Here is a 16,651-nt window from a genome sequence, read left to right on the forward strand (position 1 = left end):
GTAATAAAAGTACGTAAGTTCGGCAACGCTTAACCTGGTGTTAAGTGATCACCGCCGCCCACATACTCTTGCAACACCAGAGGATTTTTTTGAAAGAACCCATGTCGTACCGACCCGGAAACAGCTCATTCCACAGCTTTGTAGAATGTGGAAGAAAGCTCCTTGAAAACAGCACTGTGGAGGACTGCCACACATCCAAATGATGCCTTCGTATGCTAGGATTATCTCTGATTTCTCTACATACAAATTATGTATCTAATCGTCTGTATTCACTGACCTCTACTATACCACTGGACTGACGGCTGTCAAAGCGCTTTTGTGCCTGTTTGATATTCGCCATTTTGGCGCTGTTGGCCATGTAGCGAGAGTCTGCGGTACTAACACTAGTGATGACAACTTCAGCAAACATCGATAGATGGTGGGAAACTATTTACAAAAAAAAATATGTACTTTATTACGTTGATTCTTGAAGTATAAATAACACGGAAAACGAACGAAATTAATTCAAAATGCAAAAATACTTCAGACTATTGTACGTTCCTTTGCAGCCATTTGCATTACACGTCAAAATTAGTTCTCTGGACGCTCGCGAGTGGCGCTTCAAATAGGCAAAAATATTTGGTGTCAAACATATGGAACAGCCTGTCCAGTGGTATTTATACAGGTCAGTGTCTGTATTAGACAAAGATGATTCACCGGTAGAGTTCGAATCAGCCGTATTTATGACAATATAACTCAATAACAGTCCGTTTGTTTACAATCTTTGTCACGTCTCGTTGGCCTTAGTGTAAATATAGCAATAAGTTCTAATACTCATCTTACCTGGACGTCGACCGTGCTGTGGATGGACGTGCGGAGTATGTCCGCGGTGGTGGAGTCATGGTTCAACTCCCGCGCCGCGTTGAGCCCACTAATGATACGTGACGTCAGAGCTTCCGATAAAGGCTGGACCAACACCCGCTCCCATATCACCAGGCCTAACTCACCGACCTAAAATTATAATATATTCTTGATAATGTAATGTATGTTCATAGGCACATAAGTGAATTGGCTAGAAACTGTCATAACCATAATGTTAACACCAGGAACATAAAGAAATAAACTTATAATGCAATACATAAACTTATAATGCATACTACTCGGCTGAGTCGAGTTAGTAAGTCTTTTGTGGGGCAATGTATATGCTTTTACAACAAGATCCCAGAAACTATTCAAAACACAAGTATTACGTTATTCAAAATAATTGTTAAAATACGTTTGTGCGGTAAGGTTTACTATAACATAAATGACTTTCTTAATGATACCAGAGATTGGGAGTAGAGCGACCGCCCTCAGGCTATTAAATAATAAGTTTAATTGTACGATATTACTAAACATATTTTTTTGATGAAAAAAAAAAGCCCGCTGAGTTTGTTGCGCGCGTCCTTCTTACGTCTGAGGCATTCATTTTGAAATGGGTGGTAGTTTATGACTTTCAATAAGTGATATCACATCCTATTTTGCATAAAAATATTTGAATTTGAAATTTGAATATATCAACGTGTGGTCTATTTAATTTGGACTTCAATGGCTCACCGCAGCGGATTGGTTCAGTGTCAATGCTGAGAAAGTTGACATTCATTCAGTGTCAATGCTGAGAAAGTTGACATCCATTCAGTGTCAATGCTGAGAAAGTGGACATTCATTCAGTGTCAATGCTGAGAAAGTGGACATACATTCAGTGTCAATTCTGAGAAAGTTGACATTCAATCAGTGTCAATGCTGAGAAAGTTGACATTCATTCAGTGTCAATGCTGAGAAAGTTGACATTCATTCAGTGTCAATGCTGAGAAAGTTTACATTCATTCAGTGTCTTTGCTAAGAAATTTTACATTCATTCAGTGTCAATTCTGAGAAAGTGGACATTCATTCAGTGTCAATGCTAAGAAAGTGGACATTCATTCAGTGTCAATGCTGAGAGAGTAGAAATTCATTCAGTGTCAATGCTTTGAAAGTGTCGAAAAATGCCGGAAAACATTATATAGGCTTAGGCTTGCAATTACATACTTTTATCTATGCCTTTTTTTAACTTAACGTAATTTTTAAAACTATATATAGTTTCTTTATGTTTTTGCAGATTATAACTGAATCTCATTATAATTACTATTTAAATAATTAAATGTTGAAGTACCATTTACTTGAATAACTAAGACAAACACTTTCTTTATGTTGAGTTTGCCTATGATTGGGTTTACACTCTAGTCAAGTGTACAAAATCATAACATGTAATAGTTTAAGATCATATTGTTAAAACTGTTGGCAGTCCTATTAACGGCCGTTCCCAATATACTATCTACAGATAGAGATAAATTACTACCTGCTACTGTAAGTAATTAGCTGTCAATAATCTGAAGCTGTCCCAACATACCCGATAAGTCATTCTTATCGCCTTATATTGGGACGCGTGAATTGCAATTTCCATGCTCATGCAAATTTATATCGCTGATAAGGTGAGTTACCGTCGATAAGTTTATTGGGACAGAAAAGTCAACGATAGTTACGATTTTTATCTCGAGTAAGAGATAGACTGAATATTGGGAACGGCCGTAAATAAAATAAAATTCACGGCAGAAAAATACGCAGTTGTGTGAGCCTCCAACTTGTAAAAGGTAAGTTTTTTTTATGAACTGTCTCAATTTTATTTTTATTTTCTTCGTTATAATATAGAGCAGGGTTACTCAAGCTTGAACTGCTGGCGATCTACATCAAAATTGTTAGACTACGATCGATCGACTCTGAGAGGCTTCAAGTATGTGTGATGAAGGATTGTCGTCTAGGTAGAGTGTCACGATGACATATATATTAGTTTTGCGCACAATAATGTGCATTTTTTAGTCAATTTAAGTGTAGGTCTGCTCTAAAATGTCAATGAAAAAACTCTTAATGATTCAAAATTGCGAATCTATTGGTTCTTACAAAATAAACACATTCCAGTGTCTTACTTAGTTCTAAACTTAACTAAAGAGTGACTTTGGACGTTGAATTTGCATGACACTGCATTTAGTGAGCATACTATTGATAAGATATATAATAATAATAATAATAATAATAATCATTTATTTCAGGCAATTTACCCATAGATTTACAAACAATATTAACTTAAATTACATTACATTGAAGAGTTTGATTTCGTTTTAATTAAATTACAGATAAAAATTTAAGATAATCACAATTTAAAAAAAATAATTAATAATAATAATAATAATAATAATAATAATAATAATAATAATAATAATAATAATAATAATAATAATTTAATTCAGAGAAAAAAAATCCATAATAATTGTTAGCACAATGTCCTATATTATGTTAGTATAATTATAACTAAACAGGCACATCAAGCCGCATAAATGCCTTTATAATAATTGGCGCATTAAATGACTAGCAATGGTTTGCAGAATGATGTTAGGGCTACCCCGCAACCTCTTCAGCAATGACGCGGTTCTTTTGCGTTAGATGGCATGGAAGCCGTCCACCCTCGCATCCGCGAACATTGCCGAAGCACTGCAAAAGCGGGGCAGCCCCGACATCAACCTGAAACCATTGTTGTACTGAACGCGAAAGGTATTAAGCATTCTTTGAGTATATCTGACCCACAGGCTGCTCGTATAAAAGGTTTGACAATATGCTTTGAAAAGCGTTATCTTTACCTGCTACATCGAGCAAACCTGCGAGCCAGCATATTACTCCTCACCGCCAGTGCTCTGCGTTCCCTCTCAATATCCATTTGGTCTTCGAGGTCTTCGGTGACGTAGTGTCCAAGGTACTTAAAATGGTGAACTTTCTTAAGTTCAACACCATTCAGCTTTATTGGCGGAGTATTACATAGATTTTTACCAGAGACTCTGAAGACCAAATAGTTGCTTTTTTGGCAATTATATTTGAGTCCATGTTGCATCGCATAGCTTTCACAGATAGCTAACAGCCTTCTTATAGAGCCCACACTTGGACCCAGCAGCACCATGTTATCCGCGTAGCTGATGTTGTTTATACAAACACCATCAACCGAGCAGCCGACACGCTCGCTGCTGAGCCCAACTATGAGCTCGTTCACATACAGATTGAAGAGCATGGGTGAGCTCAACCCCCCCTGCCTCACCCCGCACTCCAGCCTGTACGCATGGGAGAGGCTGCCGGCCCACCTTACATTGTTGGTCTGGTTAGCATACCAGTACTGAAAGAGACGTTGCACCTGTGTATGTACGCCAGTCTTCTTGAGTTTTTCCCATAAAAGATCATACGTAACAAGATCAAATGCTTTTGATAAATCAAGGAAGCATACATACACAGGCGTCCGCCTATCAGTATAGTATTGGACAGTGTGCTTTAGACTCAGAATGGCAGCTTCAGTAGAAAGTCCGGATACAAAACCGAACTGCGCCGCATGAATATTATATACTAGTCAAAACAAAATAAGGGCCACCACGTTTTTACGATATTCTCATGAATTCTTGAGGTTTAAAGGTTGATCAATGTTTCAGTTGGATAAATTGATTGATTTTTATTGTAGACAGCATAAAATAATGATGCATTCCATTAAAAAAAGAAATTTGCTCCACTTTTTCTAAAAATTGTCATTTTTGCAAAAATAATTAGTGAAGCAAAAAATTCTGAAAAAAAAAAAAACATAAAATGTCGCTTGATTTATGACTTTCCTCAATATCTAGTATGCCGTCCTCGATTACTATTGCACTCTTGAAGCCTAGAAGGTACATTCTCCACATGGGATTTAGATCCGGACTGTTTGCAGGCCAGGCCAACACCTGTATGGTACCAGCCTCCTCTAGGGCTTCTCTGGTGGCCCTAGCTGTATGAGCGCGAGCATTATCGTGCATCAGATGGAATCTTGCGCCGATTCTATGTGCATATGAGACCACATGGGGTCTTATGACCTGTTCGATGTAACATTGAGCTGTTATTGTGCCTTCGTTAAGAATTACCAGCTCGGTTCTGCCTGACATAGAGATTCCTCCCCATACCATAACATTGGGGCCCCCAAATCTGTCACTTTCATGGATGCAAGCATCCGAAAATCGCTCACCTTCACGCCTCCAGACCCTAATGCTACGGTCATCACTAAAAAATTTAACTTTGCACTCATCCGTAAACAATACAGTCCTCCAATCATTCATATCCCACGCCAGATGCTGCCTTGCGAATGATAATTGGTTTGCACGATGTGCACTTGTTATTGGTATCCGCACTACACGTCTCCTAGAGAACTACTGGTCTTCGTGTAAACGATTTCTAATAGTTTGATCACTAACACGTGTACCGGTCGCCTGCTGCAAACGGTTTTGTAACGAACGGGCTGTTATACAGGGTTCTCCACGCGCAGTCAAGCGCACGTAGCGGTCCCCCTGTGCTGTAGTTGCTCGAACTCTGCCAGATCCCCGTCTCCTGGTTAGTCTCCCAGTCTCTTGAAAACGATTCCAAGCATTCTGGATAGCTCGCCGGGAAAAACCCAGCTGCAACGCCACAACGCTGCGAATGGCCTTCTTGAAGCAATGTTACGGCCCTACTTACGGTTGGCAAGTCCATATGACTTCGAATTCTCGGCATAACTTTTTTAAAATGTTAATTCAGCCACTAGTCAAACGAAACTTACAGTGTTCCTGAGAGAATCGTCAATTTGACTGAGTTGAAATCCGTCTTAAAATCGGGTAGAATCAAGTGGTTGCAATAAATTATCTAAAACTACCCACTTCAAACAATTATGCGGGTGGAATGCTCAAAAAAAGTGTGTAAACAAATAAGGTAACACCACAATAAAGTATCAGCTACTTGAGAATGCATAAAAAATAAATTATCGCTAGCGAGGCCAAAAAAATAAAGTGGCCCTTATTTTGTTTTGACTAATATATATGCTTCTACAATATGATATGATGTTATATTTTAAAAGAATTGTTAAAAAACGTTTGTGTTGGAAAAGTTACAGAGCATAAAAGATTTTCTTAATGATACCACAGACTGGAAATGAAGCGAACACCCTCAGGCTCTTAAATTGTATAAATGTTTATTGTACGATTTTACATTGTAATCCATATTTTTATAAAAAGCCCGTTGTGTTTCTTGCGCACGTTCTTCTGAGGTCTATTTTGAATGGGTGGTAATTTTTGACGTTCACTAGGTGATTTTGAATCCTATTCTGAATAAAAATATTTAAATTTGAATTTCGATGGTACATAATAACCGATTTTAGTTAACTAAAACAAATTCTGAATATATATCGGAATTTTTTTTCGAGATCGACTCATAAAGTAATCGATAGGTTCGATTAAGTACTTTTTTTTCGATTCGCGATCAACCGTTTGAGCACCCCTGATAAGGAGTTAAATAGCCTACTGGGAGCTGTTCATGATGAAATCTTACCTCTAGTTGTCTGTTTAATTTTTCCACTTCAGGAGTATGGGCCGATGAGCCGTAAATCACTTCAGCTTCTGATACCTGAAGATGTAAAATAAATGTATCGCTTTTATTGAAGTGATAACTTGTTATGGGAGGGTAAACCGCTTCGTAACGTAACGCGTTACGGCGCCAGTCTGTCTGGCTTCCCTTTCTCTCACGCATACGACAGCGGTAGGCAGACTCCTCCCCTCTCACTCTAACCAATTGTTACTGTTATAGGACAAAAATAAAATTATTAAAACAAAATTTTATGAACGATGCGGGATTCGAACCCACGACCTCCGGCATTCCGTGCCGGTGCTCTAACCAACTGAGCTAACCGTTCGAGTACCGCCTCGTTATAAAATTCTGTTTGCTTTGTTCAACTCTCAGGTTGTGGCTTCATCTACAGGATCTACTTTACAGTTGATAACCTGCCCAACCCCAATATTTTCATATTAGGAAACTGACTTGAGATGTCGCTCTTGTAAATCTGAACAATATGTTATGTTTTTAAAGTGATAACCCTCACTTCTAGGATTAATGCACAAATAAAATTATAAAAACAAAATTTTATGAACGATGCGGGATTCGAACCCACGACCTCCGGCGTTTCATGCCGGTGCTCTAACCAACTGAGCTAACCGTTCGAGTACCGCCTCGTTATAAAATTTTGTTTTTATAATTTTATTTGTGTATTAATCCTAGAAGTGAGGGTTATCACTTTAAAAACATAACATACTGTTATAGCATTAAATAATTCTACTAATAATGTACATACACAAAATTATATTGTACATATTCGAGAATTGTAACTAATAATAAAACATATTTCATAATCAATCAAAGATATTATTATTAAATAACCTATCCTTAGATTATTATATTAACATACACAAATAAAATTTGAAAAACAAAATTTTATCAACGATGCGGGATTCGAACCCACGACCTCCGGCGTTCCGTGCCGGTGCTCTAACCAACTGAGCTAACCGTTCAAGTACCGCCTCGCTATAATGAGAGTTGAACAAAGCAAACAGAATTTTATAGCGAGGCCGAAGGCCGAGATCGAATCCCGCATCGTTCATAAAATTTTGTTTTTCAAATTTTATTTGTGTATCAATCCTAGAAGTGAGGGTTATCACTTTAAAAACATAACATATTGTTTATATTAATATACATAAAATTTAAGTAATAATCTATGCTTTTCTCATGTTAAACAGTTTCAATATTAAATAGTTCAACTTAGATTAGTTTAAGTTATCACTTCTGTGGGGCACATCATCAGATTTTTTTGTTGTGGACTAGTTTCACAACATTAAGCTGAGCATACGCCCTTTCTGTTCACATTTTTCATCTTTGTGTGTGTAAATTAAATTTGTATACAAAATAAATGAACGATGCGGGACTCGACACCGCGACCTCTCGCGCTTCGTGCGAGCGCTCTTCCACTGAGCCAACCGTTCGAGTTACGTAAAGTTCATAAATCTTGATATGTCTTTGTTCAACTCTCAGTTTATGGATCCATATAAATTATGTACTTTACAGTTGATAACCAGCTCGACCACAATATTTGCATATTAGAAAATTGACTTAAGATTTTGCTCTTTCGAATCTAAACAATTTGTTATTTTTTTAAAGAGATATTGTACTCATCATAGTTTTTCAAATTTAATTTGTACTTCGATCATTTATACATCTGGATACATTGTGATTGTGATGTGAAAACGTCGAAAAAAAATGGGGTTGACAGTTAACCTCTCTAATGCACGCACACTAACACAAAGTGACAACCAAATCGCGAGTGTAAGACATAGCTTGTCACACACACTAAAATAATAATTCTGGCCTGTCCTCATCGGTTGTCTAAGGATAAACTTAGTGAGGAGGTGAACCTGTAGAACGAAAATAAGGGTAAACCAATTACTACAAGTTTTGTTTTATCTGCATTTAATATAAAACCATTGTTGTGTGACATGAAATGAAAAAATATTTATTTCTGTAACAAAAATGGTACAAACATAATAGTGGATGTGACCTATTAAGTGAGGAACACCTGTGCCAGAAGGCCACGCACTTCCGTATCAATTATAATTAACACTAACAAAAACTAGGGATCACAAATTAAGTTAATAAAAATAAAATATAACAAAAGAAAAATATTATACAAACAGGATGTCTGTGTGTTCGTGTATGTTTGTGTGTGTGTGTGTGTGTTTGTGTATGCGCGTGTGTGTGGTGTGTGTCATTGTTACTTTTCGTAAAACACTACTTATTGTACTATCAAGAAGGTATACCTAAAATTTACTCTGTGTTGTTAAATTGTTTTGATAAGTACCTTGTGCCTTTTAACATGTTGAAGGTTTAAGTATGAGTAGAGGCTGTTCAGATACTGAACACCTTGGCTGTATTCCCTCCAGGCTGTTACATATCTGAAAAAAAAAAAAAAAACAAATGAAATCATTAAATTTGTCAGTTTTAATTATTGTATGTACTAGATACTTACGGGTAATTAACTGCAACTCTCATTTAGACAAAGAAGGCTGACAAGTGTACTACTAAGTGATCCAACAGCTTGGGACTAGATTATAATTAATTTATGGCAATAATAATGACACTACAATATTGTATAATTCATTAAAAAGAGCGCAAATAAAGAATGCTGGGAGAGTTTCTTGCGCCGCTTCTTCTCTCAGAGCGCTATTCGTTTCCAAAGCGGTTCTAGTATATTAGAAATTACATTAAAAAGAATTCTAAACGGAACAATAAAAATAAGTGCCTTTTATGCCTTTTTAATATCTAATATATAAAATTTCGTGTCATGGTGTTAAACATTGAACTCCTCCGAAACGGCTTGACCGATTTTCATGAAATTTTGAGTGCATATTGGGTAGGCCTGAGAATCGGACAACATCTATTTTTCATCCCCCTAAATGTTAAGGGTGGTCCACACGATTTTTGTGTTTTAATTTTTTGACTTTTTTTAAAATTTGTTTGATTATGAGTCAGTATTAAAAAATACATACAACTTCAAATTTTCACGCATATACGATCAACAGTTACTTTGGTATCGCGATTTTAATATCAGCAATACAACGATAGCTGGGTCAGCTAGTCCTCTATATAATCTATACTAATATTATAAAGCTGCAGTGTTTGTTTGTTTGTTTGTTTGAACGCGCTAATCTCTGGTACTACTGGTCCGATTTGAATGATTCTTTCAGTGTTGGGTAGTCCATTTATCGAGGAAGGCTATAGGCTATGTTTTTTTTTTCAAAATTAGGGATCCGTAATAAAATTGCTATTTTGTAACACAAGGTGTAAAATCGAAAACCTATTTTTGCGTGCGCTGCAAAAACTATTGACAATAGAACAAAATGATGTAGCTCTACAGGCTATAATATAGGCAATATTTTATTACTTATAAAACTATCGCGTGAATTATACTTTATATGGCAAAACAACGTTTGCAGGGTCAGCTAGTCTACTATACTATAGTAAGCCTTCTTTTTCAAAGAAGTTATAATTTATTTTAAGACAACATATTTTCTCCAGGATAATTAGTTATAATGCCACCCGGATTGGGTGTTATTCCAGTCTCTATTTATAGTTTGCTGCTAAGCTATTTCTTCACTTACCATTGCCTGATTGAAATATTCTTGTAATATTGTTAAGCCAATGCTGTGCCGCTCAGGATTCTTGAAAAGCCCAAAAATTCTGAGTGGCACTACAATTGCGCTTGTCACCTTGTGACATAAGATGTTAAGTCTCATTTGCCCATTAATTTGACTAGATACAGCCCCCTTCAGACCGAAACACAATAATGCTACCACATTACTAATGTGGTACCCATAATCTAGCCGGCATACTGTGCAAAGTAGCCTCCCACTGATTAATGCCCTAAGTAGCCTCATATGAAACCCTTGGCCGAGGAATCACAGGGCAGATTGATATTAGCTTTGAAATGTAAATTTGTGCTCTCTGTAAGATCATAACATTTGAGACAAAGAATATTAAGAACAATAATAAAAAACATTCTAAAATTATGATTTTTACCTTGATAGTAATCCATCATTATAGTCGCTGCTTTCTAGCGGTGTTGAGCCTTTGACTCTTTGAAGCATACCAGATACATGCTCCTCTAAGAAACTTCTGAAAGAATGAATACATTTTATGAAAACAATTTACTATTATTTATCCATATTAGGAGCTGAAGCACGACATATCCACACACACATACACCCGACTTATTCCCGTCGGGGTAGGAAGAGACAACATAGCCCACTTGCCGCCCCGGCGAGAACAATTTACTTTTAGGTCTTGGCGTGACGTATGGCGAATATCGTCACCGCCTACACCTATTAGGTTGCTCCCCCCAAAAATAAGCAGCCTCCTCCTACAGGAGGAGGGGGGATTCTTCAGTTCCTTCGGTATCCCCCTAGGGTACAGTCACGGTATTACTTCACACAGCTATCTTACCGTCGGTAATTATTTGTCAGGCTGTATGAGGTCTTTGGGGTTTGACAGCCAGCCCCTAAGCGGCGAGAATACCGGGTTTATTTCAAATTTTCTTTCTCTAAGATTGGAGACGTCAAATGCTTGATGAAATCAGAACACAATCGAGTGTGGCGGGCGAGGATTGAATCGGTGCTCTGGCAGCGGTTTTCTTTATAAAAGAAGGCCAAGGCTAACTTGATGGGGAAGTGGTAACCGCGACAACATGGGTCTATAGATGCGATGCTGACCTTCAAGTTGGGAGTACGCTCTATGCTTGAAGGCCCCTAAGTTAAGTCGTATCGGTTAGGAAAACCTTCAATCGCTAATTGATTACACAAAGTGGTGCGAGGCAAGTAGTTTCCCGCAAAATGCCAGACGCCAACAAGATGTGGTATGAATCTCGCATTTTGAGTAAATCTCCGGCGGTGGAATTCGTCTGCTGGTATCATCCCGAAGAACTTCTCTAAGCAGTCTTCTTACTCCTCACTTCCGCGCGTGAGGTCAACACAGAAGTTCCAATAGTGAAGGATATTTCACTCCTGGGATACGAGTCGGTGCAATAATAAGTTGTGTCAAACTATACACTAATGCGAAGTCGTGCACAAATCTCCCCGCATGATTGGTATATTGGTTGTAGGTGAGCCCAATCATTCGGTATTATCCGCGCAATGACGTTCTATACATATAGACAAATCACGTCGAATCAAAACAAAGCCGGAATTTGGAACATGCCAGGAATTACACCATTGATACGCTTTGACTGCTATATCTATTCATTGCCCATTTCACTTCAGATGTTTAAAATATTCTTGGTCAATAAACAGCAAAGTAAAACATTTATTCAGTTCAGATTTGATTCGGAGAGCGACAGTTGACCCACGACTAAGGAGAAATTTTTTCTTTAAGCACGCTTTTGCCGTTCCGTTATCAGTCTGCCAATATAATATGTCCTTATATGTGTATAGAACGACATTGGCTGCGCGTTATAATCGCTAAGAATCCCGATCTCTGCTGTGAGGGTCTGCTGTAGCCATTTGGATGTGTTTAAGGAGCCGGTCAGTCTCTGCGTTACCGTTATGGGACCTCTACAGGAATGCATAGATTCACGGATGGTCGTCACAGTCTACGCAGTAAAATGATTAGTATGCTTCAAGGATACTGAGGAGACTAGAACAGACATCTCCCCTGAATTAAACACACATACCAGCTTGTGCTTATTGGAGAGGTAAAATGTATAAGCCAGAGAGTATATCTGTGTATCAGTCAAAATAGAAAGTGTAGCTTCAATGTCTCCAGATGGAAGTGGACAGCAATTTGTATTTCAAATTTTATATCAAAGCCCCTTAATTAATATAAGTCAGCATAGTTTTGCCCCTTCCAGGCATCGACACCCACTAAAGTCCTAATTGTGGAAGTCCAGGGTGGATTCTCTGGTGTTCAATGTTTTGTAAAAAAAATAGTCTTGTACCTTCCTGGATATCTGTTGTGTCCCTTGGGACGCAACATGCCACTACCACTCATGAATCACGGTTCTGCCTTTTTCGCCACTGGCCACATTTTAAGTTTATCTAGTTTGTGGGCTTTAATTAGCAAGCACTAAGGGTACTACTAAAAAACGATTGAGTTTGTTAGTCATAAAGGTAATTCCAGTTGCTGGTATACTCACTTAGTTTCATCATATAACTTGTCAGCCATTGGTTCAGGATGGGCGACACACAGCGCGTATACATCTGAAAAGCGACTGTTCCATACTGCTCTCTCAACAGCTCTCAGAGATACCACACCGGATATCTGAAAATTTGTTAGAATTACTTACATCAGCAGTACTGAGATGTGCCCAAAGTAATTACATTCAAATCCTGTTAATTTCAGCTGCTTATGTACAACTCCTTATGAGGAAGCTCATGGTCACTCAGGCGGCAATGGAGAGGCTATGCTCGGAGTTTCCCTACGAGATCGAATCAGAAATCAGGAGATGCATAGGAGAACCAAAGGCAACGCCATAGCACAGATCGTAGCAAAACTAAAGTGGCAATGGGCACGACACATAGAAGGATAGATTGGGCCGTTTGGGCAGTAAAGTCCTCGAATGGAGACCACGTAGCAGAACACGTAGTATTGGTAGGCTCACCAGAAGATGGACCGACGATCTGATCAAGATCACCGGAATAGGTTGGATAGTTTGAAAACTAGAATAGACAATTACCCTTACATATTACCAAAAGCATTAATGAACAATAGAAAAGTATCAAGAAGACAAAAAATACCTCAAGCGAACTAGCGAACCATATACTAAATTTATGGAGATTTGGTCATGCATGGGCCATTCTCCAAGCAATCCAATAAATATTAGTTGGACACACAAATTGAATGTTCCAGTGAAGGGGTCAGATTATAATAAAATGAAGACAAAAAATATGATCTACATATTACCTTAGGTGGACTGTGTGTACCGTAATACAATCAAATCCAAAGTTTGATTGTGTTACGACACTTATGGGTAGGTTATGATGCTTGACATTAATTTGGATTTATTGGATCTTAGTCCCATAGCCATTAAATATCCATATTGCCATAAAAAAACTTACCTATATATTACTTCCATTGTGGCAACGAACTACCATTCACAAACAATATATTTCGGTAGGAATATTTAAATAATTATTTTTGACACAAACAAAATATAATTTTCATAGGTATAAATTTTTAATTAACGATAATTAATTACTAAACAACATCTAATTAATACTATAACACAAAAAGGCATGGTAAAAAACTGCTATGTTAAGAATTAAGAATAACACTATTGCTATGTTAAGAAATAAGAATAGCACTAAGGTATTAAAAATTCTGAATAATTTTCAAAACCGTTATTCCACACTGAAAAATGTTTCCGTATTGGTATATGAGGAACACACTGATTACAAATATCCTCTAATTTAAGTGACTGGAACGGATGACTATTCATATACATATACTCTATAGTAGAGAATGAGATATAACGCCAGACCAACCATATACACTCATATAAGTGAAATCGAGACAAAAGGGTACACACACTGTGGCGAGTGGCAGACACTTTGTATACTTATATATATTGTGTAGTATTACATTACATCCATATTTGTTAGTACAATTTGCAAACTTACAAAATAGTGTTAGTAATAAGTTGGCTTAATGTGACACACATGTGTAATGGTCCTTAATGTAACACTCTCGTGCATGTGTAACGCAAAACTCTGAAAGTAAGCATACTGGTAAATATTATTCTTTCCAATTTGGGAAACTTTGATCAAAGGCGATATGCCTCAGATCGACGTAATTTTGGCAAGCGCTCAGCGTTTTGTCAATGCGTATTATTTTAGGTATATTAATAGATTGCTTATGATTTGAGTGAATGCACATAAAAGCTATTGAAACAATATATAAGACCATGCAAAATAAACCATTTTATGAACAAAATAAGGGTCAGATATTGGTGAGGGAATAGTGTGACGTACAGCACTCTCAATTTTGGTGTATCTGAAAAATCTAGTGCCCTGGGGCACTTGCCGATTTCAGAAGATTTATTTAACAAAAAATCTAAAACTAAGTACTAATTTGCAGCGAGTGGCCCTAACATCCATTTAAAACCTTCACTTCAAAATAAAGTTGAATCCTAATAGCATGGCAGAGCCCAAAGAGTTCTGAGATGAAGGTGAACAGCCAAAACCCACATCTTGTCTTAACATTTTAACTGTTTCATTAATCACACACAAAGGGTTAAAATAAAGTCTGGATGTGGAAAAAGAAGTCAGTTTATGATGGTATAAATAGAATTTCAGTCTGGTTATGTGAGCAACATTTAGTCTGTGAGCAATAGTCAATTAGACATAATTCCAGAAAAACATTCCAGACAAAATATAATCACATTAACGGACTAACAAAAAATGGGAGCCCTACTGTCACTCTTTAAATGACATCATGACTTAGTAGCCCACCCACATGTATAGAATACACTAATATTTATTTAACTTTAAACACGAATCGAAATAAATCCTTAAAATGTGAAATTTGCGGCTTGGGACGTTTTTCAGGAACTATATACTATATATATATAATACAATACTTAAAAAAAGAAAATTCGTATAAAATAAGAAAGTACTTTTTGTTGAACATAAACAATGTCACCACAGTAGACTTAGATCTATTAATATATATTATGTATATTTATATATAGATGCTATTACTTAAAATCACAATATACTATGTAGGTATTTAGTTACCGTTTCTCGTAATTTTGACCATGTCTCTTCAAAATTTACATGGCGTGGCTTCAGCGACATCATTGGATCAATTCATATATCTGAAATAAATAAATTACCCTTACATTTATTTACAGTGGCTATGAAATGATGACAAGCCAAAATTTTTGGTAGCTTGAGAAATTTTATGATATATGTTATATATTGCTAGGATAAAGGATTAATTTTAAAGCAACACTCAAAAACCCTATAATGAAGAATCATCCATAAATTAATTATTTAATTACAATTTTGACTCACTGGGATTTCATGTAAAAGTACACCAAATTGGCACTCAAGTTATGGTTCTTTCCATTACAAAATCATCCAAAAACAAAACCGTAGAGTATTATTTATAAGGCAAGTTTATTTATCTAACCCTAAAATCTTTTAATGGTACAATAACATTGAGCGGACATTACAATTATTTGTATATTTTTAAATATAAACTGAATGGGTATTTCAATATTAGAGACAAAAGCTCCCTAAATAATTTTGGCAATGTGACAGCAAAATAAGCGAAGATACTTACTCAGCAAAAACACAAATTACGTACCCAAAATAAACTTTATATATACAATAAAGTTTTTTTAATTAAGTTTGTGTACTATATATCAAACTGATAATTAAAGGTTTCGCGTGTTTTTCTTTGAATAATTCAACTATTTGTTATAATATTACATTCCGTTTAAAACTCAAAACAAAATTAATGCACAAAAATGTTTAGACTTTAAAGAGATTGACATTTGTGAATTGTGATCTGACAGTAATGACAATTTGACAATATTGATACTTGAAAGGCAGTCAGTAGCTGCAATGCAGACGCCAAACCTTACAACATTGACTTACTTCTAAGCGCCAAACACAAGACACCCAGATTAGACTACATTCTAGAAAATGTTTTTTTAATTTCTCATAACTATGAAATTACTCTTTTGTTTATAATAAAATTTCGTTCATTTTACTAATAAAAATGGCCGTGTCTTTGCGTAAATATGTGTTGACACGTAGTTCGCACGTTCTAATTTTCTTTTAACGTATTATATTTAAATTGTTAATCGTAGTTCCATTCTTTGGGTCAGAAAGAAATTTAACAATGTTTTTGCCACAATCTAAGATACTATTACTTTGTAGTGTTACTCTGTGTGTTTCTCCTTCGTATTTTCAAAGAGAAAAATAGTACATCCAAGGCTACAACTTCCTAGCACGAGCGTGTTCACGACGCACGCTTTAAACTGTAAGGATGCTTTGCCATTCAGCCTCGGTGATAATGTTTTGGTTTGATTTTTAGCAAACAGTGGATAAAAGCAAATATTGAGGTGCACATTTAAAGTTTAAAACCTACTTAAAATGTGTCATACAGTAAAACTTTGAAAGTCGGATTGTTTTTTCTAACAGTTCTATAACTTAGGTGACAAATTTTTTTCTACATTTGCCTAATAAAT

The 16,651-nt window shown here is 36.5% G+C and overlaps 1 protein-coding gene and 1 non-coding gene across 4 annotated transcripts in view; both read right to left on the reverse strand.

The window, feature by feature from the left end:
* The window catches only part of LOC126974710 (cullin-2), a 48,504-nt gene extending 32,563 nt beyond the window's left edge, over positions 1 to 15,941 (reverse strand). The window contains exons 1-7 of one of the 3 annotated variants that reach the window (XM_050822296.1): positions 15,763 to 15,941; positions 15,189 to 15,268; positions 12,590 to 12,714; positions 10,483 to 10,578; positions 8,765 to 8,858; positions 6,412 to 6,486; positions 823 to 990 (exon numbers count right to left, since the gene is read on the reverse strand). In XM_050822296.1, coding sequence (XP_050678253.1) covers positions 823 to 990; positions 6,412 to 6,486; positions 8,765 to 8,858; positions 10,483 to 10,578; positions 12,590 to 12,714; positions 15,189 to 15,251 — 621 coding nt within the window. In that variant the 5' untranslated portion in view covers positions 15,252 to 15,268; positions 15,763 to 15,941. Of the gene's footprint in view, positions 1 to 822; positions 991 to 6,411; positions 6,487 to 8,764; positions 8,859 to 10,482; positions 10,579 to 12,589; positions 12,715 to 15,188; positions 15,269 to 15,467; positions 15,626 to 15,738 lie in introns of those variants that run through there. The other 2 variants (XM_050822297.1, XM_050822299.1) reach the window with 2 other exon arrangements.
* On the reverse strand, positions 7,003 to 7,076 carry Trnaf-gaa (transfer RNA phenylalanine (anticodon GAA)). The gene has a single exon. It is a non-coding gene; the product is annotated as a tRNA-Phe (tRNA).
* Positions 15,942 to 16,651: the final 710 nt, after the last annotated feature.

Source organism: Leptidea sinapis, chromosome 33, assembly GCF_905404315.1.
Source record: "Leptidea sinapis chromosome 33, ilLepSina1.1, whole genome shotgun sequence".
Classification (NCBI taxonomy): domain Eukaryota; kingdom Metazoa; phylum Arthropoda; class Insecta; order Lepidoptera; family Pieridae; genus Leptidea; species Leptidea sinapis.